This window comes from Schistocerca gregaria, chromosome 1, assembly GCF_023897955.1.
Source record: "Schistocerca gregaria isolate iqSchGreg1 chromosome 1, iqSchGreg1.2, whole genome shotgun sequence".
NCBI classification, from domain to species: Eukaryota; Metazoa; Arthropoda; class Insecta; order Orthoptera; family Acrididae; genus Schistocerca; species Schistocerca gregaria.
The window spans coordinates 352795565-352821823 of NC_064920.1; the positions used below are offsets into that span (position 1 = coordinate 352795565).

Genomic DNA, 26259 nt, shown 5'->3' on the forward strand with positions numbered 1-26259 from the left:
GAGATAAAGAAGCTTGCACAAGATAGAGTGGCATGGAGTGCTGCATCAAACCAGGCTGAAGACCACAACAACAACAACAACAACCCAAGGTTAGCAAGGAAAACCTAAATGAACTGTTTATTTCAGAAGACACAAGAAAAAGGAAATGGGAGGAACTTGCAACCCTCAGATATAGAAATCGTTGAATCTTAGTATGTTATCCTTGAGTATTCTGACCCTTCATTAGCCAGTGATAGTGCTCACGCTACAATAGACCAGGAAAAACTATTAAGATTATGGTGGCAATAATTTAGATTCATTGAACAGATATATAACTGTAAAAAAACTTTCTCTTAAAATAAATACTTATTTACCAAGCTCTGCTTCTGTTGAACAATAATTTTCTCTTTTTTGGATGATAATGAAGTCACATAGCTGGAAGATGAAAGATTTGAACAATTATTGGTGTAAAAATCAATGAAATAATTGGCATGTAGAATGTTCACTAAGTCAAGGTATTTTATTTGAATAAAGACATTTCGAAAATATTGTTTTACAGTTAGTATTTAAATAATTGTGTTTACAAAGATTTTGTATTTACAGTGGAATAGAAAAAAACAACTACTTTCATTTTGAATTTAAATTTGTTCAGATTATGCAAAGTTTTGTTTCTGATTTATGTAACTAACACATTTAACTTGCTTATTTCCTAAGTGCTTTTTGTCCTACTTTTTTGTATTGGGAAATTAACTACTGCGATCATATTGACTCGGTTGCTAACCAAAGTGCTACTCCTATTATTTTCAAGTCCTGAAGGGTATAATAAGCCAAAGATAGATGACGTTGTAAATATTGTATCTTTGCTACAGTTCATTCGGAGCACGTTGCAGTATTGTTGTTGTTGTGCTTGAGCAATGGCGGAAGATGATGTGGAATCTGGAAGTGAGGAAATCTTGGATAGCGTCGTTGAAGAGGACCCCGAGAAAGAAGTTACATTTCAGGACTTGGTACTGTGGTTTCCATCTATAACATTATTTTCCTGATAGGTAAATTTGGAAGTGTGCATTGAAAGTTTATGTCGGTATTACGTGTAAACAAGATGAGGGCTTGTCAGAATTATTTGCGACATTGTTTACTGATTTCATGACCTGACGTATTAAGATCAGTCGTTAAATTCCAATTAAAGTGTCGTGTTTCTCATGAGGATAACACGTGTGACAATAAGCCACAATAGCAGAGCAAATATTACATCTTGGGACTGTACCATATAATGTAAAGGCCACAGACCGAACTGAAATTATTTTAACGGATGGCCGATTGTAACATTTCTTGGCATGTTTACAGAAAAGAATGAATGATTAACAATTGGTTGCGGATTTACGTTATCCGTTCATATTTCCTTCGTCATGAATAAAAGTGCTATGGCTTTTCCTTAAAACATAGAGCTTTGGTCTTTAAATATGAGTGGGCCAAACAATTTGTAATTGAAATTGATTTTAACTTAAATCTTCAGTTTGCGTGTAGAAACTTTTATATAAATTACTACTGTTAAGTGAAATAAAAACATGTAAAAGGTTAACTCAAAATCGAATGTTTACTGATTGCTGTAGTGAGAATTTTATTTATTGTTTCAGGGTGTAGTTGACGTGTTGTGTGAAGCATGTGAACAACTTAAGTGGAAAGCACCTACAAAAATTCAACGGGAAGCTATACCACTAGCCCTCCAAGGTATGTACTCTTCATTTTGAGATAAAATGTGAAGACAGTTTCCACAGTGCTAATGCTAATGTCGCTGTTATTTCCCCCAATTAAAGTACTTAAGTGACAGTAATCCAATGTCTCATTTTAGTTGTTCAAAAACCATATAGCCTAACTATGTTAACATACATTCTAAGTAGAATACATTGCTTAAGATTGCAATGACATCAGCACACAAATCAGACCTAATTTATTTGCAGTTGTACTGTTATACAGTGGCTCTTTTTATGTTTATAGTTTACATGACTGTTCAAAAGTAATAAACTTCCTTTAGTTCTTCATATGAAAAATGTAATGGAATGCCATACATTTGGCAGAGAACAATTTACATTGTGCAGTTATAAAAGGTGTGTGCATTCTTCACCAGTGGGATCAAAGATTTGCTTAAAAAAATTGTTACAATAGGAATTTGGTTTCTTGGGAGGAGTTAATTACCTTCCATATTGCTGTCAACCAGGATAGGAATGCACTATGACATCTCCGTCCAAAAATACAATAAACTAACGGGACAAACACAGGAAATTGGTGGTTTAGGGAGGAGACAAGCCAAATATAACAGAAAAAAACACCACAATCCCTAAATACGCAAGAGACAAGATGGCAAACAAAACAAAAAAATTACAAAAATCTACAGGCATCAGACACTTCCCTTGACCTATATAGGTCAACAGCAACTGACGATACCAAAACAACACCTACAGCAAAAACTATGGAAATTGGAGTCAGACGTTTCCCTTGACCACAGTTGATGGTACCAAAACACCTATACCCACAAATAAAAATACGAAAATTGGACCCCATTGCTATCTCCAACTCCTTAGGCTGCTATTTTGTGGAGATTTTGAGCTCTACGCACAATCTGCCTGCCTTCCTCTATTGGAAACAAGTGGAGGAGACTAGGGTGATACCCTTCTCCTCTCAGAATTGTGAATTCTACAATGCTGCCTTTCCTATGAGGGAGCTGGATCATGTTCTCACTTCATCCAAATACTTTGCCCCAGGGCCGAATTATGTTAACATTCAGATGTTGCAGCACCTTTCTCTTGTGGGCACACACTTTCTCCTTCATACATCTAGGCAGGTGGCACATTTCTCAGATGGTGGCAAGAAGCCACTGTCATATCCATTCATAAGTCCAGTAAGGACAAACATCTTCCTTCTAACTACCACCCCATTTCTCTCACTAGTTGTGTTTGCAAGGTCATGATAGATATGATTAATGCCCAGCTCGTATGGTGGCTCGTGTCTCACAATTTACTGACCACTACTAAGTGTGGATTTCAAGCATGGCATTCTGTAGTTCATCATCTCGTCACTTTTTCGACCCATGACATGAATGTTTTTGTGTGTAAATACCATGTAAAAAACACAGCCACAGTCTTTGGAAAAAGCCTATGACATGTTCTGGGGGAATGTATGGTCCATAGCCCCTAAATGTGGGGCTTCCAATGCCACCTGCACCATTTCTTTCAGGAATTTTAAAAATACAGTTTTGAAGGTACATGTGGGTTCTGCCTTGCTGGACACCGTTGTCCAGGAAAACGAGGTGCCTCAATGCTCCATCCTGAATGTTGTCATCTTTACCATAGCCATTAACCCTATTATGGCGTGTCTCCTGTCAGGCATCTGTGGCTCCCTTTTTGTGGATGATTTTGCAATATATTGTAGCTCTCGACAGACTTGTCTCTTTGAGTGGTATCTTCAGCGACCTCTCAATCATCTTTACTCTTGGATCATCAACAATCGCCTTTGCTTTTCCACTGACTAAACAATTTGTATGAATTTCTGGCGGCAAAATAGGTGTTTTCACCACTTTACGCCTTGGACCTATTCCTCATCCATTTTCTGAAACTACAAAAGCTTGATAGGTAACTTTCTTGGTCCTTCCACTTGTCATGTGTGGCCGCCTGATGCACTCAGTTCCTCAGTGTCCTACGTGCCCTAAGCAGTACTTCCTGGGGAGCGGATCAGTCCTCCCATGTTTTTAGTGATCCCTTGTCCGTTAGAAACTAGACTATGCACCTGCATGTCCAGCCATCTTATGCTGTGTGACTGCAACCTACTATTGTGGAACCCATTTGGCCATTGGCGCCTTTTACAATAGCCCAGTTGAGTCTCCATGCAGAAGCTGCCAAACGACCACTGTCGTACCGGCATAATGTTCTCCTCAGCGGATATGCATACCATTTGTCTGCCATGCCTGGCACCCCATTGTATGTCTCCTTCTTCAATGACTCCTTTGGCCGCCAGTGTGATGTGTGTCCCTTTTCTTGCTACTTCCTGGGGTCAGCTTTTGTCTGTTACTCTGGCAGCTTAACTTCACGCTACTTGTTACATTCCCAATGGGTGTGTACCTTTCACTGCCTAGGCTTCATGTGCTGGCCTGTGTTCAACTTGGACTTCATTCACTTCCCAAGGAAACCACTCCAGATTTGATCTCTCTCTGTAAATGTCATGACCTTCACATGGAACTTAGCAACAGTACCTTTCTGTACACTGATGGCTGTTGGACTGACCTTGGTGTTTGGTGAGCCTTCATCAGTATTTACAGCAGAGCTCTTCACCTTGTATCAGGCCACGCAGTACATCCAACGACTCAGGCTTTTCAATTGTCATCTGCTCCGATTCTCTCAGTGCCCTTCAGAGCCTCTGTGCACTGTATGTGGTCCATCCCTTAGTGCATTGGGTCCAAGAAAGCTTCCATTGCTCACTTGTGAGGGAGCAATGGTGGTGATTATGTGGGTTCCTGGCCACATCAGCCTGACTGGGAACAAGGCTGCTGACACTGCTGCCAAGGCTGCAGTCCTTCTACTTCAGCCTGCTAGTTCTTCCATTCCTTCTGATTTCTGTGTTGCAGGTGGTCTCTCTTTGGCATTGCCACTGGTCTTCCCTTCATGAGAATAAGCTTCGTGGAATTAAACCTCTCCCAGTGGCTTGGCCATCCTCCCCTCGGCCCTCTCACCATGAGGAGTTAATTTTAGCTAGGTTGCATATTGGCCATTGTTGTTCTAGCCATTGCTATTTGTCAAATGGTGATCCCCCACCAATTTGTGCCCATTGTCATCAACCTTTGACGGTTTGCCATTTCCTGACTGTACACCTTTTTGCCACCTGAGTTATCAGCTATTTTAGCAAACTACATGCAGGCTGTTGACCACCTTTTACTTTTTATCTGTCATAGAAATAAGGGGAAGGACATTTAATCTTTGATTTGGGACCCCCATTGTCTCTACGGCACATTTTCTGGACCTTTCTCCAAGAGGAAGCCCTTGTTCTTAGTTTTCTCTCCTTCCATCGCTTGGGCATAATGTGTTGTTGCTTTTAACCCCTTTCTCATATTCGTGTTCTAAGGTTCTGACAGGGGCTCATATGACCTTAGTTGTTTTTGCACCCAAAAACAAAACAAAATCAAAAAGCAAACCACCTTCCTCTCCCCTTTAAACACATACATATGGATCTCTCTATTAAAAAAAAAAAAATGTAGATTAATAATAATGGAAAAGCCAGTCATCGACATGGTTGTATTTAGCCATATTTTCACCAAGAAAAACTAATTGACATGTTCCACATCATCGTGTGATTCCATTTATGCTCCCTAAATTAGCTGACTGGAGAACCAAGTCACTTCTGTGTAGGACTCATTATGTATTCTGGCTTAGACCACACATTTTTTAGTGTAGTTCTCAGTCTTGCAATCCTGTTAATACACTGGCATCCAAAATTAAAGCAACAAACTGCTGTTTCCCCTTCCTGTGTCTAATTCACTATATAATCATAAAAATTGCCAACCAGATGTCCATACACTTGTGTTCTGCACGGAAGATAGCATTCTGCTCAATGGACAACTGTGCCAACGATGACGTCAGGCCCTCATGAAATGAGGTAGTGTTTGCAGGTAGACCCACATGCACAATCACTATGTACATGCCACAGACTATGCAGTATGGCGCAAAAGAGATGCCTACCAGACTGTCTGCAATGGAGGGCCATAGAAAGAAAGGAAGCAGGGCAGTCGCAAAGTGATTTGTCCCGATTGCTTAATGTGAATCATTCTATTGTTTCCAAAATGTGGCGACAGTTTGAGACCAAAACTGTATCCTGAAGACTACGGCAGGGCCGACCATGTGTGACTTCAAAAGAGAGAACCTATATTTGGCTGTAAGGGCATGACCTTACTGCCTTAGTACTGCATGACAAGAGGCACATGACCTCGCAGCATCCACTGGATGTGGTGTATCAAGGCAGTGCAGAATGCTTTGGCAGAGTGGCCTTTATTGTCAGAGATGTGCTGTGTGTCTACTTCTGATGGCTCTTCACAGAAGAAAATGTCTAGAGGGGATTCATCAACATACCATCTGGGCAGTTGAACAGTGGACCACCGTTTTCACAGATCAGTGCCTATTAAGTCTGGAGAGTGATTCTCGATGGATTCGAATGTGGAGGGAACATGGAGCACAATTTCAGGGCCGAAATGTTGTAGAAAGGGACAGAGATCGGAGAGGATCTCTAATGGTGTGTGCAGGGATTGTGTTTACCACTTGAACCCCTTTTCATGAAATTATGCGGGTGAATCGGCAAGGTTTAAGTGCTGTCAGGTATCATGATGAGATCTCATCTACAGTTGTTGCGAGGTGCTGTGGGCGCAGATATAGTACTGATGAATGATAATCCTTGACCTCATAGACCATGGGTGGTTGATGCTTTCTTGGAAGTGGAAAATACTGCACACATGGTGTGGCCTGCTCACTCTCCTGATTTCAATCCCTTAGAGCATGTCCAGGATGCACTAGGGAATAGCTTGCATCATGTCAGCATCTACCAATCACTCCCAAATGAAATGATGATTAAATCAAGACCTTAAGCTGCTGACGGGCGAAGATATACATCCACAGCAACAGTTGAAAATGTGTGCCCCGACTGGGACTCAAACCTGGGATATCCTGCTTACAAGCAGACGCTCTATCCATCTGAGCCACCGAGGGCACAGAGAATAGTGTGACTGCTGGTATTTATCCCTTGCATGCTCCCTGTGAGACCCACATTCTCTGCTTTATGTCCACACACCACATTCGTAGTGCCCGTCCCATTACACTCGTTACTCATGGCAGACAATCTTACCAAGTCCCGTAAGAGTTCAGGCAATGCGTGTACATCTGCACAGGAGGTGGTCAATGGCCGGTTAGCCTTAACTATATGAAGATGGTATCTGTTCTTTCGGACATGTCCGAAAGAACAGATCCCATCTTCATAAAGCTAAGTCTGACCAGCCATTAACCTTCTTCTGTGCGGATGCACATGCATTTTTCCAAACTCTTACGGGACCCGGTAAGATTGCCTACTGACTACGAATGTAGTGTGTGGACACTTAAGTTAAGAATGTGGGTCTCACAGGGAGCCTTCAAGGATAAATCCCTGCAGTCAAACTATTCTCTGTGCCCTCGGTGGCTCAGATGGTTAGAGCGTCTGTCATGTAAGCAGGAGGTCCCTGTTTCTGACATGTCCAAAAGAACAAATACCATCTTCATATAATCACTCTTCAAGACTGCGAGCAGCTCTGCAGGAAGAATGGGTGTTACCGCCTTAACATGAGAACGATGACATCATTCACAGCATGCTCCGTCGTTGTCAGGCCTGTTTTGCAGTCAGAGGTGGTTATACCCTATACTTAGTGTGTTAACCAGTTAACTGAATGTGTGTGGTAATACGTTAAGTTGGAAAAATGAAGAAAATTTTTATCTACCATTATGCATGTTGCAATCATCTGTGTTCTTTACATTGTTTATACTTTACTATCACATTTTTACACTGTTTTGTGACAAAGTGAATGCAACCTTGCAAGATTTCCTTTTGTTGCAACACCAGTGTATTAATGACATTCTATGAAAGAGTGACCACTTCCTTGTTGTCAGTCTTCTCGTTGATTACCAACTAATGAAGAGCTCGTGCTAGTTCCCTTCCTCTGATTAGCTGCTCCATTTTTTAATCACCTCAACAGTCATAACATGTTAAACTTCCCTCCTCCCTCTCCCTCTGCCTCTCCCGATTAAGTTAGAGCTCTAGCTTAATTATATTAGTGAGACATTAAGCTTGCCTAGTTTCCCAAGGAGGTGGTCTGTTTCTTGTGTACTTCTGGTTTCGGATTCTAATGTAGTACGTATCAAGTTGTTTCATTATGACATTGTTGGAGTTGCCCAGAATGTTATTGTGTTTCTTACTCTTGTGTCTCTTTTCATCTTTCAGGGAAAGATGTCATTGGGCTTGCAGAAACAGGCTCAGGGAAAACTGGTGCATTTGCACTTCCAATACTGCAGGCCCTTTTGCAGAATCCACAGAGGTATTTTGCTCTCATACTTACTCCAACAAGGGAATTAGCCTTCCAAATATCGGAACAGTTTGAAGCACTTGGTAAGATGTATGAGAATCTGAAGCCATCTTTGCTTTCTTTTTTTTGAGATGTTACAATCTCTTAGCTCATTTCAAATTAATAGAAGTATTGTTCTTTCTATTTACATTCTTGCAAAGAGAAATTGAGATCAAAATTCCACTTTTAGCTAGAAATGTAAATTGAATTTCCTTTCACCCATATATTTCCTATAACCCTTGTGTGGTTTAGCACATTAGTCCTTATTTTACTGACTGAAACTGTTGCCAAACAGTAACAGTTTTAGAACTGTTCATACAGTTAAAGTTAGCTCTATAAACATTAACACTTTTAGTTTGTGTGTGAGTATCTGCACTAGTTTGGTGGAAACCGTAGAATGCCCAAGAATGTTATAAAATTAACATTCCAATAACAATTTTTAGTAATAATAAAACAAAACTGTATAAAGATAATGTTCCCCAACTAGTTATTGTCTTTCATCAGCAGTACAGTAGGGATATGCATTTTTTACAGCTTGTCATCTTCATCAACACAAATATTTCTTCTTCTGTTTAAGGCTACAAAGTAGTCAGACGATTGGCTTGCTCCTACATGATAGTATTGGTTTTTGGCATGTTACTCCTGTTTACTTACCTAATTGAGCACTGGGAAGACTGTTAACCTCACTGTGATGTACGTAAGCATTACAAATAAGTCATTCTTGCATGCTGCGTGCGTAGAAACAGGTACTGAAAATTTCCTGACAATTACTGGCTGTCCTCACTGCATCAGTCTCCAAAGGACTAAGGAATAAAATTAATGCACTTCTTATTTCGTTGATTAACTAGTAATCAAACCCAGTTGGTATAGTGTCTCTCTCCGAACATCATGTGACCAATGGTATAGTTATGTTAAGTTTGCAGGATTTAGGATCACATCTCACTTCAGCAGAACAGAAATTGAGGTGGGAAAGTTGCCACATTCACAAGGGATAGTCGTACATTAAGGATGAAGATATTATTAAACATTGCATAGAGCAGTATACACGGTTCAGTAACATTGGTGTGGCCACTGCCTGTGTTCATCATTATTGTGCAATAACCACTCACAGATGCAGGTGGCAGTACTTGCAATGGAGGGTATATAAAGCATGATGGGGTACACAGGAAAAAATGGAGTCATTATTGTAATGCGGAAACGGAGCGATTTATGTGATGTCCAAAACGCGTGATCATTGGCTTTCAAGCCAAGGGTGGAAGCATTATCGAAACACTAACTTTGTGGTCCATTAGTTTGTTGTCATGGTTAAAGTGTATCATGTATGGTGTTATCCAAAACTGGCAATGAGACAGTTGTGGTGCACCACAGGCCGTAGATGACAGGGGTGAGTGATGGCTGTGGAGATGTATATGGGCAAATAAACATGGTACAATAGAGCAGCTGACCACACAGATAAATCAAGAGGTTAGCAACAGTGTCTCCTCAATGACTGTTCAGTAAGCATTGGTTCATACAGGCCTTAGCAGCAGGTGCCTGGTTCATGAGCCCATGCATCGATGACAAAGGCTGGAACTTGCATGTTAGCATCACAGTTTTTGAGCAGTTATTGCCCCATGTCGATTAACAATCATAGTGCAGCTGAGTTCCTCTATGGGTGGCAACTGTGCACTGTGCTTCATCTTATGACATCACCCCCCTTCGAGCTTCACTCTCATCCCTCCCGGTGCTACATATCTGGCTCAGGTGTGTGGTCACATTCCTATAAGGATACTGAGGCTTGGATGCTGACAATGTCATGCTCTGGCCAGAACCCCTAGCAGCTCCTTCTGACTCCTGACAGTTGCACTGACAGTCAGTTCTGCATCCATGTGGATTGGTAAAACTCCCTGTCATGCCCACCATCAGCAATGACTGGATGGATACCACTGAACCCCTACCTTCCCCACAGCCAGCGGTCGATGAAACAGGATCTTTGCCCATGTCTCCTTTCCATCCCCCACGTCACCATCCAGGTTGTTTCTGCCCATATGCACTTCTTTTGGGAGGTGATCTGGTATTCGGATCTGCGGAAGTTTAATGGCTGCCAGAGAAAATGGATCTAAATGGCTGTTAGAGGGCATAGTATCGCCAAAGCGCTTTGCTAGCGCTGTCAGTGTGCCACTTATCTCACCATGCGACTGTGCCACCTAGCAATTTTCCTTAAGGCCAATATAAATACATGTAAATGGTCAGACAGTTCTTCACTCATATCTGTACAATGGACTGTTGGTAACCACTTTCCTAGGCACTTGGTGTCTCTGTGCTCTTCGTCTGTTGACATTGTTGTGGCAAAGGTTTCCACTTGTGCTTCATTGTTTACAGAGGTTGCTTTGGTCTTGTCTTTGTCTGTGTCCTGTCGTCTGTCAGTCAGCTGTGTGTAGCTCAGCTATCGCTTGTCGTGTTCTCATCTGCAGGCAGCCCTTCCACCTTGTGGTTTCAGGTGTTTTGATGTTCCTTTGGCGGGTACCGATGCGTGCACTTAGATCTGGCTACTGCCGGATCTCTCAGGTATAATAAAAAAAATAAAACAATTTATTAATAAAACTCTTACCTGATTTGAAAACTGCTTTCCATCGACATACGTATTCAACAAGCCACCTTGCCAGTTCTTTGTTGCTAAGCTTTGTAAAGAAACACTGTATGCATTTCAGAACTTGGAAGAGATTTTCTCTCATTATATGTCTGAAATATCATGCCAAGCTGGTAGAAGAGTTTTTCAGTGTTAAATTAATGGGATTACCACTTGAAAGAAAAAAAATCTGCATAGAACTGCAGAAGCACCTGAACAAAGCTTTTATTTCCAGTGTGGCTGTAGTCAATTGTAGGTGAAATAAAAATAAAAAGCTAGTATATTTCACTTGCTTGCATTCCATAATGATGTAGCTATTCAAGCTGAGATAAAATGTTTAGAGTGCAAAAGATTATAATATCATTTATTTGGGTTGTGAACTTGAGAACAACCAGCAGAGGCCAGTTCGAGGAACTGGGGATGCTAACTACTGCATCATAGCATATTTATTCCTTAATAAAATTAGTCATACATATCTTACCCAAACCAGTAGCTATGTTCATGGATCTGCACTTGAAATAAGAACAGTTTGCATAAAACCATTTACTTTGTTACAAAAAGGTGCCAATTATTCCGCAACACAGTTTCAGTAACTTGATGGCAGCTGTGAAATGTTCAGCTACTTACAAAGTTTGATTTAAGAGGACCAAAAGTATTTATTGTGGACAGTCTTTTTTTACTCTGTTGATAAATTTCTTAGCAGATGTATATATCATCGATGATACAAAATAATATGAGTGTTGCTTAAAATCTGATTTCTAATTGTCTTCAGTGCAGTAAAGTTATCAGTCAAAATGTTTGTATACCACGTTCTGTTTGGTGACATTTGGTTACAATGGCCTAAGAATTATCTTACGCACCTCAATGTATATCCCTGTGAATGACATAAATGTAAAGTTACCTTATAAATGAAAACTGTTTCAGATTCTTTTTACGTCTTCCACATCCATGAGAAAGATTTTACTTGGAATCTGTGGAAGGAATGTAGCACAGTTGTTTTAATATGCATGATATTTTTTGTCATCTGCAACGTCCTTGAAGACCTTCACTATGATTTTACAGAACAAACATTTTATGTATTTTTAAATTCAAAATAGTTCAGCAGTCTTGTACTTAAATGTCCCCCTTCTAATCCCCCCCCCCCACTCTCTCTCTCTCTCTCTCTCTCTCTCTCTCTCTCTCTCTCTCTCTCTCTCTCTCTCTCTGTTTATACAATTTCCCAATGTCAGCACAACATTTGGACTGGCATCTGGATAGTGTTGACATTGGAGTGATGTTCAAAAAAAAGATGTCTCAACAGCTGTTGTTTTTTTAATTCCTACCTTACGCCTTTGCTTTGATTATAGGTTCCAGTATAGGAGTCAAGTGTGCTGTGATAGTTGGTGGTATGGATATGATGGCTCAAGCCTTAATGCTTGCAAAGAAGCCACATGTTCTTATAGCAACTCCCGGACGTCTTGTAGATCACCTTGAAAACACCAAAGGGTTCAGTTTAAGAGCCCTCAAATACTTGGTATGTTTTGCACTGCTATCAAAATATGCGCCCAAGTTTTCAGTTTGCTCATAGGTGTTTTATATTTCAGGTAATGGACGAAGCTGATCGCATATTGAATATGGATTTTGAAGTAGAAGTGGATAAAATATTGAAAGTTATTCCACGTGAACGAAGGACCTTTCTCTTTTCAGCCACAATGACAAAGAAAGTCCAGAAACTTCAAAGAGCTTCACTGCAGGATCCAGTTAAAGTAGAAGTGTCAACAAAGTACCAGACTGTCGAGAAACTGCAACAGTATTATATATTTATTCCAGTGAAATTCAAGGTAATATCATCGTTGAAAATAAGCCATTTTAGTGAAGTGTAACGAGTATATTCAAAGTCCTTTCATACAAATTTGCAACTGTTAAACACTTGCAGGAACTTGATTGTACAGGAAGGCATGATAGTGGTGAAATCTTCTCAGGTTATCAGTCATATCATGGTGCTGTGTTGTCAAAACATTGCAGCAAGATGACGCCACATCTCGACCGACAACTTGAAGGTTTCATCAATGAAATTTTTCAAGAAAGCCTTATTGGACAAAGAAGTTTTTAGTTTAAAATCCACCTTTGTATTAAACACTGCCTCTTAGAGTGCTTGTTCCTTGTTCCTGAAAACACTCTTCATTTTTTGGACTGTGTGTGTCTTGCAGAAGTGGGATGTTTCTATGATATGAGATTTGTTTGTGTTCTTCAGTATTCACTGCACATTTGGAATTACACTCCCCCTCTTTACACTTTTGTTGATATCAGCAGCTTAATAGTTATTTTTAAGGAGTCACAATTTAGGGTGTTGTTGTTTGTCAGTAGTAAAGTTTCTACCTAAGTGATGTACAGTATTAGACCTCTTTCTTTTATTTTTGGCTGATTTTATTTTTATCATAGCTTGTTATTAATTCATTAATATCCTTGAAACTGGAAAAAATGGTTGTAGTCTTTATTGCAAAACTCAAGCAGCAATTTTGTTTCAGGATGTTTATTTAGTCCACATACTAAATGAGCTAGCTGGTAATACCTTCATGATATTTTGCTCAACCTGCAACAATACAGTTCGTACAGCTTTACTGCTTCGGAGCCTTGGATTTACTGCTGTGCCTCTTCATGGACAGATGTCGCAAAATAAGCGCCTTGGTGCTCTAAATAAATTTAAGGCAAAGAACCGCTCCATTTTGATATCTACGGATGTAGCCAGTCGGTAAGATTGTTTGTGATATACTCTTCTTATCCATATGTTCTCTCTCCCCCTGTTTCAAAATCCGTGATGGTATTTTCACTCATTTCAAAATATGAAAAGAAACCAAAGAGCAAGGGGATGGCTAATACACACTGGTGTTGGTGGTATGTTGTAAACAAGATAACTCAGGCCTGTTAAAAGTTTCCACATTGTATCAACATTTTCTCTTTAGCAAGCGAAGGACAAATATGTGTTTCTTTGCTCTAGTATGCTAGGTCCCACAGCTGAGTATTAATTTGCATTATGCAGCGTGTGTCATATACAAACCATTCTGCCACTCACAGGTGGTGTGGTACCAGAGAAAATAATGCACTGGTACAGTGTTGTGTGTGTGCACTTCTGTATTTCGAAAAAACATTCTTAGGCACATGATCTCCCAAATTGGACTTCGCCGGATGACGTGCAATGCCAGTAACTGAAAACTGGCTACTTTTTTTACATTTATAAGCATAAAATAAAGCTGTTTTAAACCATGTGTGATAGAATAGTTTTATCTGAATAAAGTTCATTATAAAATAAGATATATTGGGTAATTTCATGTTTCTGTATGTTGATGCAGAATTTGCATCTGTTCTTGAATTTATTGCAAAATGCATGTTTTCTGGAGCCCTAACACTTAAATAATCACAGGTAAATTACTTCAAAGAATCTACATGAAACTTAAGGATACAGGGTACGTATAAATGGAGTAAAAATCAAAATTTTTTATGACTTTATTAAATTCTATAGTGTTTCCTGATTACATTTATATGTACATTATAGAGTTTCATATGGAAAATTACCTATATGTACCAAATTTTAAAGTTATGGTCCTGTATGCAGCCATTTGTGGAAGTGCATATCCTTTAGTGTAAAATAAAAACAAACTATGCCACGCATCAAGAAATTCAGTAAAAGGAAATTGTCGTAACCAGTTCACAAACAAAGCTAACTGCACTGTTGGAAGTAACCTATGTATCAGTTCTTCAGGCAAGAACTCCCACATGCCTTGCCTCCTGGTGATTCGAATGTTTTTGTTAACGACGACGCTGTTTGTAGAAGATTTGTTGTTGTTGTGGGTATCGTATCTTCTGTGATAAAGGAAGTGCATTGATGGTTGTGTGTAAAGCATCTATGAAATATACAGTAGAAGAAACTATAAATATTAGTGGAACCAGGGACATTGCTGTTGCACTTGATGGGACATGGCAACGTTGAGGACATTGTTCCTTGAATGGTGTAGTAAGTGCTACTTCTCTTTAGAATGGAAAAGTTGTTTATGTTGAGTGTTTATCTAAGTACTGCCACACCTACCATATTGAACATCAGTGTTCTAAGAATTATGATAGTTACAGTGGAGGTACGGAGTGTGAGGGAGCTCTAAAAATATTTCAGAGGTCGGTACCTGCTTGTAATGTAAGATATACGACGTACCGAGGCGATGGTGACTCTAAAACTTTCAATAAAATCAATGAGTAAAATGTTTATGGTGATACTTTGGTAACAAAATGGGACTATTGTGTGCACGTGCAAAAGAGGATGGGTGCTAGACTGAGGAAGCTATGAAGAGAAAGGAAAGGAAAGTTGCTAACTGATGGAAAATCTCTGTCTGGCTGAAGCAGATTGACAGAAACTGAAATAGACCTCCTTCAGAGATATTATGGACTGGCCATTGGATGAACTGCACTTCTGAATGATGTTACAGCAATGTGAAAAACTGTATACGCCACCTACTTTCATAAGTTGTCCACAGATGACCACCCTGTTCAGACTTTGCCCGAAAGGAGCAGATTCATGATGTGGTTACCAAAAAGCAAAAGAAAGTGGTCTAATACACCATCATAAGCATTCTCTTTCTGAGCCGGTTATGAATGAAATAAAACCAGTTTTTAGAGACCTGAGTGACCCTGTTTTGCTTAGTAAATTTTTTCATGGGGGTACTCGGAATACAATGAAAGTTTCAAACATTGCATATGGGAAAGATTACCCAAGAATGTTTTTGTAGGACTAAATGCATTAAGAGTTGGTACACTAGATGCAGTGATATGTTTCAATGATGGAGTGATAGGAAGGTTGGAATTCCTGAGAAATTTAGGCATAAAATGTGGCTCTAATACAGAAGATCAATTGCTTGCTTGTGACAGACAACTAGTGCATGAAGCTGAAAGATACACTCTTCAAGTTACCAAAGAAGCAAGAAGTGCTAAAAGGAATGACAAGAGGAAGCTTGAAGATGAAGAAATGCTGCAGGATGAAGACTATGCTTCAGGAATGTTCTGAGGCACAGTTTAATTGGACTCATCTTCATTTACAAGTTCCTGCAAGTTGTATTTTTCAGAATTCAGATACAAATATTTCCTAAAGTTTATAAAGCATTGCTCTAATTTCTTTTCCGTAACTTGGAGTAGTCCATACTTATGTTGTAGACCTAAGCTTTATTGCAGAATCGACTATATTAAAGAAAAATAATGATTTTATTACAAAAAAATTATAAAAATTAAAATGCAAGATGTGATATTTTTATCCTTGTAATATACATAATAGTTAGAATTAAATAGTTCTAGTACCGCAGCCATCATGTCATGCATAGGTGGTAAAAATTTGGTCTCCTTCGAATGTATAATGTTGGATTAAATGGTACCTCAATTTTAGGAAACATTTTGGAAAAAAATTGCATAAATTTCTTTGTAATTTTTTTTAATAACCCTAAGCAGGTTCAAAAATATTCCAAATAATTCTAATTTGTTTAGAAGGTGTGCTGTATTACTTGATATCAACAGAAAAAAATCTGTAAAACATACATTATAAACAGTGCCTGAAAGAAGTAGGTGTTGATTTTTTTTACATAATATTGACAGGGAAAAGTACCCTGTATCCTTAAAACTTTTTTGTTTAATGGACTCATTTATTTTCTGTTATGTTCTTAATTAGTATCCAAATAGAATTACAACATGCTGATTGTAGACAGATGCCAGGGACAGGATACATAGGAGATTGTTCTCTAAACTCTCAGGATGATTTTCAAAACCATCTCAAGAGGGTAACATCTGAAACCTCTTAGTACATAAAGAACACATACATTTAGTCCACTTAATACAGAGGAGCTGTTGTATTGCTATTTACTCCAAATGTATCAAGACATCTTGCAAAATATTTATTAGTAGGTGTGAAACAAAACAAGTAACTGATTACCAGTGAATTCCACATCAAACATTCAGCACCAGGGATGAATATATTATCAGTTAACAAAACTTAAAAGCATTGTACAGAATGCTTTAGCCTTGTATATTCGAAGCATACGTGTGAAAGACACTGTAGTTCTCCCCCAGGGGGCTCGCCACTCTGACGGGTTGTGCTTGGCTACCATGGGGCCCCAGCCTTTGCACCACTTTTTCCCTTCCATGTTGTATGTCCATCCTCTTGCTGTTCTTTTTCCTCTACCTTGGGGAACATGTCTGAAAGTATTATTGGGAATGTTCTGCATTGTCGATGACCTGCGAACAGTCTCAACTTCCTTTTTGGCTCCCTTTTCCTTTCTTTGTTTCCCTTATCCTCTCATTCCTCCACTCCCGCATTTGAGGATCCAATTTTTTTCTTCTTCCTCCCTGTGTGATAGTTGGATTTCATTCACTAGTTCTTTTAACATTTCCACACCTTCCTCTGTCGTGTGGACCAACCTCTGACGGCTCTCTGGAACCAAGATCCATTCCCCATTTCTGGCCTGACAGTAGGTGCCGATGTCATCATGGATCCTGTTGCTACCTCCAACACCTTGGGCCGCCATTTTGCAGAAGTTTCAAGCTCTTCCCACTATCACTCTGCCTTCATCCATCAGAAACGAATGGAGGCGGCTTGGGTGATACCTTTCTCTTCTCCAAATCGTGAGTGCTACAATACCACATTCACTATGAGGCATCATGCTCTTTCATCCCAGTTATCTGCCCCAGGGCCAAATGCTACCCACATTCAGATGTTGCAGCACCTCTCTCTTGTGGGCAAGCTCTTTCTGCTTAACATATACAATCACATCTGGGCTGAGGGCACATTTCCTGGTTGCTGGGGTGAAGTCATACCCATACCTAAGCCAGGTAATGACAAAAACCTTCCTTCTCGCTACCGCCCCATCTCTCTTACCAGCTGCATTTGTAAGCTGATGGAACATATGATTCATGCCCTGCTGGTGTGGTGGCTTGAGTCTCGCCATTTACTCACAAATGTCAGTGGGGATTTAGAGCGCAGCATTCTGCAGTTGACCATCCCATTACTTTGTCCACCCATTTCATGAATGGTTTTCTGTAGAAATCCCAGACTGAAGCCATGTTTTTCGATTTGGAGAAGGCCTATGACATCTGCTGAAGAACTGGTATCCTCCAGATTCTCTACACGTGGTGCTTCCTGGCACCTGTGCCCTGTTTTCTTCGGGCATTTTTACAAAACAGAGTTTTCAAGGTGCGTGTGGGTTCTGCCTTGTTGGACATGGTTCTGTCTTGTCTGACACCTTTATTCAGGAATATGGTGTGCCTCAGTGTTCCACCCTGAACGTCATCCTCTTTGCTATCGCCATTAACCCTATAATGGCCTGTTCCTCACTGGGCATCTCTGGCTCCCTTTTTGTCCATGATTTTGCCATCTATTGCAGCTCTCCACAGACCTGTCTCGCTGAGTGACATCTTCAGCACTGTCTTAATCATCTTCACTCCTGGAGCATCGCCAATGGCTTTTGCTTTTCCACTGATAAAACCGTCTGTATGAATTTCTGGTGGCGCAAATGGTTTCTCCCACCATCTCTATACTTTGGGCCTGTTGCCCTTCTGTTCATTGACTCTACAAAATTCCTGGGACTCAGGCTCAGTAGGTAACTCTCTTGGTCCTCCCTTGTCTCTTGCCTGGCATCCCACTGTACGCAGTCCCTCAATGTCCTACGTGTCCTCAATGGTACTTCTTGGGGTGCCGATTGAACCATCCTCTTTTGTTTGTACTGGTCCCTTGTCCATTTGAAACTGACTATGGGTGCTTGGTTTATGCATCTGCACGCATCCCTTTTACGCCGTCTCAACACAATTCTTCATCATGGCATCAGTTTGGCCACGGTGGCCTTCTGCACCAGCCCAGTTGAGAGTCTGTATGCTGAAGCTGCTGAGCTACCACTCTCCTACCGCCATGACTTCCTTCTCAGCAGGTATGCATGTCGTTTGTCTGCCATGTGTGGCCACCCCTCCTATGCCTCTTTCTTTGATGATTCCTTAGATCGTCAGTATGGGGCTCATACCTCTTCTGTTACCTCCTGGAATCCGCTTTTGCCACTTGCTATGGCGGCTTAACTTTACGCTACCTGTAACTTTCCCAGTGGGTGTGAACCCTTCATCGCCTTGGCTTCATGAAGTGGCCAATTTTAACCTTGGCCTTCATTCGCTTCCTAAGGACACTACTCCAGCCTCGGTCTGTTGCTTTCAGTTTCACGACCTTTGCATGGAACTTAGCGATAGTACCTTTGTATACACCGATGGCTCTCGGACTAACCGGGGGTCGGATGTGCCTTTGTCATTGGCTTCCGTGTCTTTCAATATCGGCTTCTGGCACACTCCTCAGTATTTACAGCTGAGCTTTTTGTCTTGTAACAGGCCACAGAGTATATCGCGCAACACAAGCTTCCCAATTGTTTCCTCTGCTCAGATTCACTCAGTGCCCTCCATAGTATCTGTGCTGTACACTGCTCATCTCTTAGTGCAGCAGGTCCAGGAAAACTGTCACTTGCTCACTCTTGGTGGACCCAATGTCGTGTTTTTGTGGGTCCCTGGTCATGTCGGTCTGCCAGGAAACGAGACTGCTGCCAAGGCTGCAGTACTCGTACCTCAGCCCGCGAGTACATATATTCCTTCTGGTGATCTCTGCATCTGTCAGGAGGTGGTGTCCTTTTGGCATTGTCAATGGTCCCCTCTTCACGGGAATAGGCTTTGGCTTATTAAGCTTCTCCTGGCACCTTGTACGACCACCTCTCGGCCCTCCCGCCAGGAGGAGATTATTTTAACTCAGCTGCGTATTGGGCACTGTCTTTTTAGCCATTGTCATTTGCTCAGTGGTGCTGCCCCACCACTTTGTACACATTGTTCCCAACTTGTAACTGTCCGCACTTTGTGCTGGAATGCTCCTTTTTTTGTTTTTACAGCTTGCGTTTGCCATCTGATTTATCAGCCGTTTTAGCGAATGACGTGCAGGTTGTAGACTGCGTTTTACTTTTGATCTGCCGAAGCAATATGGCAAAGGCCATTTAATTTTTAGTTTTTGGACCTCCATTTTTGTATGGTGTTTTTAGCCCTTTTTCGACATGCCTTTTTTAGCTGTCTCCTATTCTGTCCATTGGGACTGACAGTCATATCCTTCGTCTTGTGTTTGTGTCCCCTAGTTTTGACTAGAGCACATATGACCCCAAGTGTTTTTTGTGCCCTAAAACAAAACAAATACTGTAGTTCAACAGATATATTTGAACATTGCTGCAAATGCAGAACAGTTCATCACAGGTCTAAACAAAATTCAAAGCCTTGTTAATAAACAAAAACTGAATGAAAGTAAATCTCTGCTGTCTGATCTGACAGAAGCCATCTATGTTGTGGTCGTAGATGAAGTCAGTAACAGATCAAAATTAAGTGTTCATTCACCCAGTGAACATTCTAGCACTTAACAGAATATTACAGAGAGGAGCCTAAAATTCTGAATTGTCTTCCACTGTGGAAGACCATACTACATTTCTTCCTTTTAGTTGCAGGAATGATATAGATAGAAAATTAACTGAAATCACTTGACAGAGGAAAGCAAAGGAACTTGCTGCTTTTGTGGCCAGTTTTTAACAGGTTCTGGAGGATCAAACTAATGTAATAATTTGAGAAAAGGCACAATCATTCCCCAGAATATTCATTGGACATATGCACATAATTACATGCCTCTATCAGTGACTGCAATCTGTGCATAATTATGGACTGCTTTATATGTTTGCATATTATGAAGGTCTATTCGTAAAGAACGAAAATCTACGGTGAAGGAATAAACACGGAATTCACAAATAGCAATCTCTGTTTGTCCATGATATTGAAAAGGTATTAATAATGACAGTTAGGTCATCTGTTTTTTCTCCGACTTCTGAAAGGCATACAGTAAAACGTCAAGTTTCCTGTTAGTGAATAAAATATAAGTTTATGGAATATCAGAGCAAGTGTGAGAATTTCAGAGATGTTCACCAAACTACTGTATTAAATAATAAAGACTGACATTGTGCATTCCAAAGAGGTTTACTGTCAGAATTATGAGAATATACATTCCAAGACGAATCAGTCAACATATTACTTCGATATAACAGTGAAATGACCATCATGGGGGAAATTAGAGGTCATGTCATCCCTTAGCAACAGTCATTATCCTTGCACACCATTTACAAATGGAAAGGGAATTTCTCGTAGCCTTTGCCAATGAAATTTCAAGGATTGTGGATTTAACCTGGAGCTGCTCCAACATCCCACCACAAACAATTAGACGTGAACAGCGAAAGAAAATTTAAAAAGACACCTTTCCTAGGATGTTAATTTTTTTAAGTAAAAAGATTATGAACTTTTTCGTTCCTTGTAAGATAAGTAGATAACCTTTTTTTATACAAGAATCTGTATGTGTGTGAATTTTCAGGGGTTTGGACATCCCTCACGTAGATGTTGTTGTCAATTTTGACATACCAACACACAGCAAAGACTACATCCACAGAGTTGGTAGAACAGCACGTGCTGGTCGTGCTGGAAAAGCTATAACCTTTGTAACACAGGTAATGTGAAATTAAATACTTTTTAGTGCTTTTACTCTTTGTGGTCATCAGGGTAAATCCTTGTATCACCACATACCGAGCTCAGTAGTTAGTAATACTTTTCAAAGTACTGTTCGGAGACTTGTTTTGCAGTAGCTCACGATTTTTATGCTGCCAATCCCTTAGCTTTCATAGCAGGAAAATTTATCAATGTTCATTTTCAGAAATTAGTTGACATTTGTAGTTCTTGCCTTCAAATTGAGATGTCAGTATATTAACACACACACTGAACAAATAATGTAAGGATTACGGGCAACAAGTCAATGAATAATACAGGTGCTGAGTCCTTGAAACTTTATTACATTTCGGATCTTTTTCCAGAACAGAGCTGGAGAGTACACACACACACACACACACACACACACACGCACACACACACACACACACCTACCTTTGTACGGCTACATTGTGCCAGAACAGTGTAGCCATTCATATGTGTGTGTATAGCACTGGAAAAAGGATTTCTGAAATGTAGTAAAACTCTGCCTTATTTAAGAGCCTTTTGACTAAGTAAGTGCCTCTAATATTTGTTCAACTGTCGCCTAATTTTTTAAAATTATTTACATCCCACCAAGACTTTCCATTGTTATGAATGTGATCAACATATTGATAAAGTTCTGTGTGACATGAGGTGGACTGTGGCTGGCAGTTGCCTATTATGAAAATTGTTAGATTTATGAGACCACTCTATTAATGTCTGCTTATTGTGGTACAAATTTATGGTACATGCTGTCTTTACTCATTGAGAAAAAGGGTAATTATTTATATTCTGCTGTCCACTCATTGTGCAATTCACATTGTGTCTGTGTTTCAGGTTCTCCACTGGTTAGCTACACCATTTTATTTCTATGTTATCTCTAAATATCTACATTTATTCTCAGGGTTTGTCTTAAAGGACTTAAAGCATCACATTGTTGTGTGAACCATTTTATGTGTAAGTTGCATTTCCATTTGCTTCATTCGGCATTCCATAGTATACACAACCAAATAGCAGAAACAAAATAAGACTGATAGAAATGAAGCAGGCAAGTGACTAGTTGGCAAAACTCATGTACTAGAAGACCCCAAATATCACAATTTCCTTGCAGTGAAATAATATTCACCATAATGAATCTTTCACCTTGCAGTGGTGTGTGCACCATTATGAAACTTGCTGGCATATTAAAACTGTGTGCTGGACCAACACGAGAGCCTGGAATGTTCCTTTCCGTACCAACTTACTTACCCAGTCATGACTCGCAGACTGCCCTCACAGCTTTAGTTCTGTCAGGTTACTGAAAATGGTATTGTAGAGTCTGTGTTTCAGCCAGTAGTCAACAATATCTTTTCCTCCTGCAGTACTGAACCATCACTCCACAAGACCCTAATAAACCCGCAAGGTTTTCAAAATAACTATCTACATCTGTACTCTGTAAACCACTGTGGAGTGCATATCAGAGGGTATGGCCCATTGTACCATTTATTAGGGTTCCTTCCCGGACCATTCAAATATGTAGTGCAGGAAAAAGGATTGTTTTAATGCCTCTGTGCCTGCTGTTGTTGTTCTAAACCTATCCTCATGGTCCCTATGTGAGCAATACATAAAGGGTTATAGAATTTTCCTAGAGTAATCATTTAAAGCCGATTCTTGAAATTTTGCTAATGGACTATCTCAGGATTGTTTAATTCTATAATCAAGAGTCTTCCAGTTCAGTGCCCTCAGTATCAGTGTGTGTCACACATTCTCTTGGATGAAACAAACCTGTGACCATACCTGCTGCCATTCTCTGTATATGTTCAGTATCCCCTATTAGGCCTATCTGGTAAGAGTCTTACACACTTGAGCAATGTTCTAGAACTGCTCACACAAGTGATTTGTAACCAATCTCTTTAGTGGACTGATCACACTTCCCCAATATTCTACCAATAAACCAAAGTCTACCACCTGCCTTATCCATGACTGAGCCTATGTGATCGTTCCATTTCGTATCCCTACAAAGTGTTACACCCAAGTATTTATATGAGCTGTCAATTCCAGCACCTACTCACTATTATTATAGTCATAGGATATTAAGTTTTTTTCATATTGAGAAGTTCACAAATTTACATTTTCGAACATTTAAAGCAAGCTACCAATTTTTTTGGCATCATTTTGAAATTTTATCATGATCTGACTGAATATTTATGGAGCTTCTTTCTGATAGTACTTCATTATAGATAACTGCATCAGCTGCAAAAAGCTTAAGGTTATCATTAATATTGTTTGCAAGGTAATTAATAAATAACACCTTCTCTGGGGCACATCTGTAGTTACTTTCACATCTGACAGTTACTCGCCGTCCAAGATAACGTGCTGAATCCAGTCACATATTTCACTTGCTAACATCCCCCCCCCCCCCCCCCCCCCACACACACACACACAATCACACACAATTCACATACACAAGCAACCACACCTCACGCACACGAACCAACACAGCATCCTGGAATTTTTAAGGTGTTTCAAAATACTTATTTCGTGTTTTCAATATTTGTAAAATGGTTGTTTGCAGTGTCTGTCTCTGGGACATCTGCTCCAGTACAGAGATTTTTTAAAATTATGTGCAATGTTTTGTCTGCAGAAAAGGGTAGACTTTCAGTGTCTTCTGTCAAAACATCTACTGAAAGTAGAACTTCTTTGTTGTGAAATTTATGTTGTAATTAAAACAAGGCATGTCTGCAGTAAATAAAATTTGGTGTTTCAGAACTCTATTAAGACCTCTAAGTAAATTCAAAAATATGTCCTGGGTTGGACCCAAAAAAATATGGTAAGCCTAATTATTTGTGAAAGACAAGGTACTGGTTTTGAGTCCTCGTATGGCACACAATTTTAATCTCCCAGGAATTTTTAATTTTTCATCATGTACACAATACTGAATGAATTTTTACGGACAACACCATAGAGATGTCCAAAATTTTGTGAATGATTCCCTAAAATGAAAGAGTATATTATTTTTTATTTGCTTATTAATGTTAATACTACGTCTGTGGCTACTCTAATCCATCCAGTCACTTAGATGCCACATCAGAAGTAATATTTATTTCCTACGATTATTATGTCACACTAAGGTGAAGAAAACGTCAAGAAAAACAATACCAGAAGTTTTTTACAGACACTTTAAACAAACCCAGTCACTGTAGCCCACTGAACCTTCGTATCAGGAGCCGCATGGGAAGATAGCCAACAGTGATGTAGACAACTGTCATCTGCTGGGTGATTACTTAAGTATCTTAACTCTGAACAACCCAATACATTCTTTACTTGGCAAGAGAATATGAAGTAACCAAACTGTCAACCACCGACCAAAAATTGATAGAAATCATTCAGTGCTTGAAAAACAACAATGTGTGTAGGGAAGGTTCAATAGTAGCTGAATGATGGAATTAGTTGGAGATAGGACTGTGAGCATGTTGAATGGGAGCCTGAATCATTACCTAGAGACTGGACTTCTGGTTTGATTCATTCCTGTCACAAGAAAGGAGACTTGAGTTGTTGAGGAACCTCTTTGATGCCTGTCGCATACAAGTTTTCGCCGAGACTGTACTGAAGAGAACTGAATCTCAACTAGACGCACAACTAAGAGAATACTGTTAGATTCGGAAAAGGATGCACTTGTATTGAATGGATACATGAAGTCAGTGCTGTGACAAGTGAAGATGGCTGGTAAGAAATATATCGTCGTCATTGTTGGTGTATCTTTGAAGGCATACAACTCAATTGATATATATTAAAAACAAAGATTCCAAGACTTACCGAGAAGGAAAGCGCCGGTAGATAGGCCCAATAAATAAAACACACACACACACACACACACACACACACACACACACACACACATACACACACAATTTTTAGCTTTCGCAACCGACGGTTGCTTCTTCAGGAAAGAGGGAAGGAGAGGGAAAGACGGAAGGATGTGGGTTTTAAGGGAGAGGGTAAGGAGTCATTCCAATCCCGGGAGCGGAAAGACTTACCTTAGGGGGAAAAAAGGACAGGTGTACACTTGCACGCACACACACATCCAACCGCTCATACACAGACACAAGCAGACTTTTGTGTGTGTGTGTGTGTGTGTGTGTGTGTGTGTGTGTGTGTGTGTGTATAAAAACAAAGGTTCCAAGACTTACCAAGCGGAAAAGCGCCGGTAGATAGGCACAATGAATCAAACACACACACAGAATTTCGAGCTTTTGCAACCGGCAGCTGCTTCGTCAGGAAAGAGGGAAGGAAAAGGAAATATGAAAGGATGTGGGTTTTAAGGGAGAGGGTAAGGAGTCATTCCAATCCCGTCGGTTGCGAAAGCTAGAAATTCTGTGTGTGTGTTTGTGTGTTTTATTTATTGTGCCTATCTACCGGCGCTTTCCCGCTTGGTAAGTCTTGGAATCTTTGTTTTTAATATATTTTTCCCATGTGGAAGTTTCTTTTTATTGTATTTACATCATCATAAATTATTTAACAGTTACATTGCAGACCCATACACATTCCCTGATACACTTACACATGGAATAACTTATCTGAAACCTAAAGATCAAGCAGACATAGCAAACCCAGCTAAATATTGCCCCATAACATGCCTACCAACAATATACAAAATATTAACTTCAGTCATTACACATACAAAACAGAACAAAATTATAAATGAAGAACAAAAAGGCTGTTGCAAAGGAGCACGAGGATGTAAAGAGCAACTGATAATAGATGCAGAGGTGACATATCAAGCTAAAACTAAACAAAGGTCACTACACTATGCATACATTGATCACCAAAAAGCTTTTGATAGTGTACCCCACTCATGGTTACTACAAATATTGGAAATATACAAAGTAGATCCTAAATTGATACAGTTCCTAAACATAGTAATGAAAAATTGGAAAACCACACTTAATATCCAAACAAATTCAAATAATATCACATCACAGCCAATACAGATCAAATGTGGAAT

At 39.9% G+C, this 26259-nt stretch overlaps 1 protein-coding gene across 1 annotated transcript in view; it reads left to right on the top strand.

Annotated features, from left to right (window-relative positions):
* The first annotated feature begins 784 nt into the window (after window positions 1-784).
* LOC126345481 (probable ATP-dependent RNA helicase DDX47) overlaps window positions 785-26259 on the top strand; it is a 37607-nt gene continuing 12132 nt past the window's right edge. Inside the window, exons 1-7 of the mRNA XM_050002106.1 lie at window positions 785-986; window positions 1614-1707; window positions 7978-8142; window positions 12053-12219; window positions 12290-12526; window positions 13214-13437; window positions 21127-21259. Of these exons, the coding sequence (XP_049858063.1) occupies window positions 894-986; window positions 1614-1707; window positions 7978-8142; window positions 12053-12219; window positions 12290-12526; window positions 13214-13437; window positions 21127-21259 (1113 nt within the window). The 5' untranslated portion in view covers window positions 785-893. The remainder of the gene's footprint in view (window positions 987-1613; window positions 1708-7977; window positions 8143-12052; window positions 12220-12289; window positions 12527-13213; window positions 13438-21126; window positions 21260-26259) is intronic.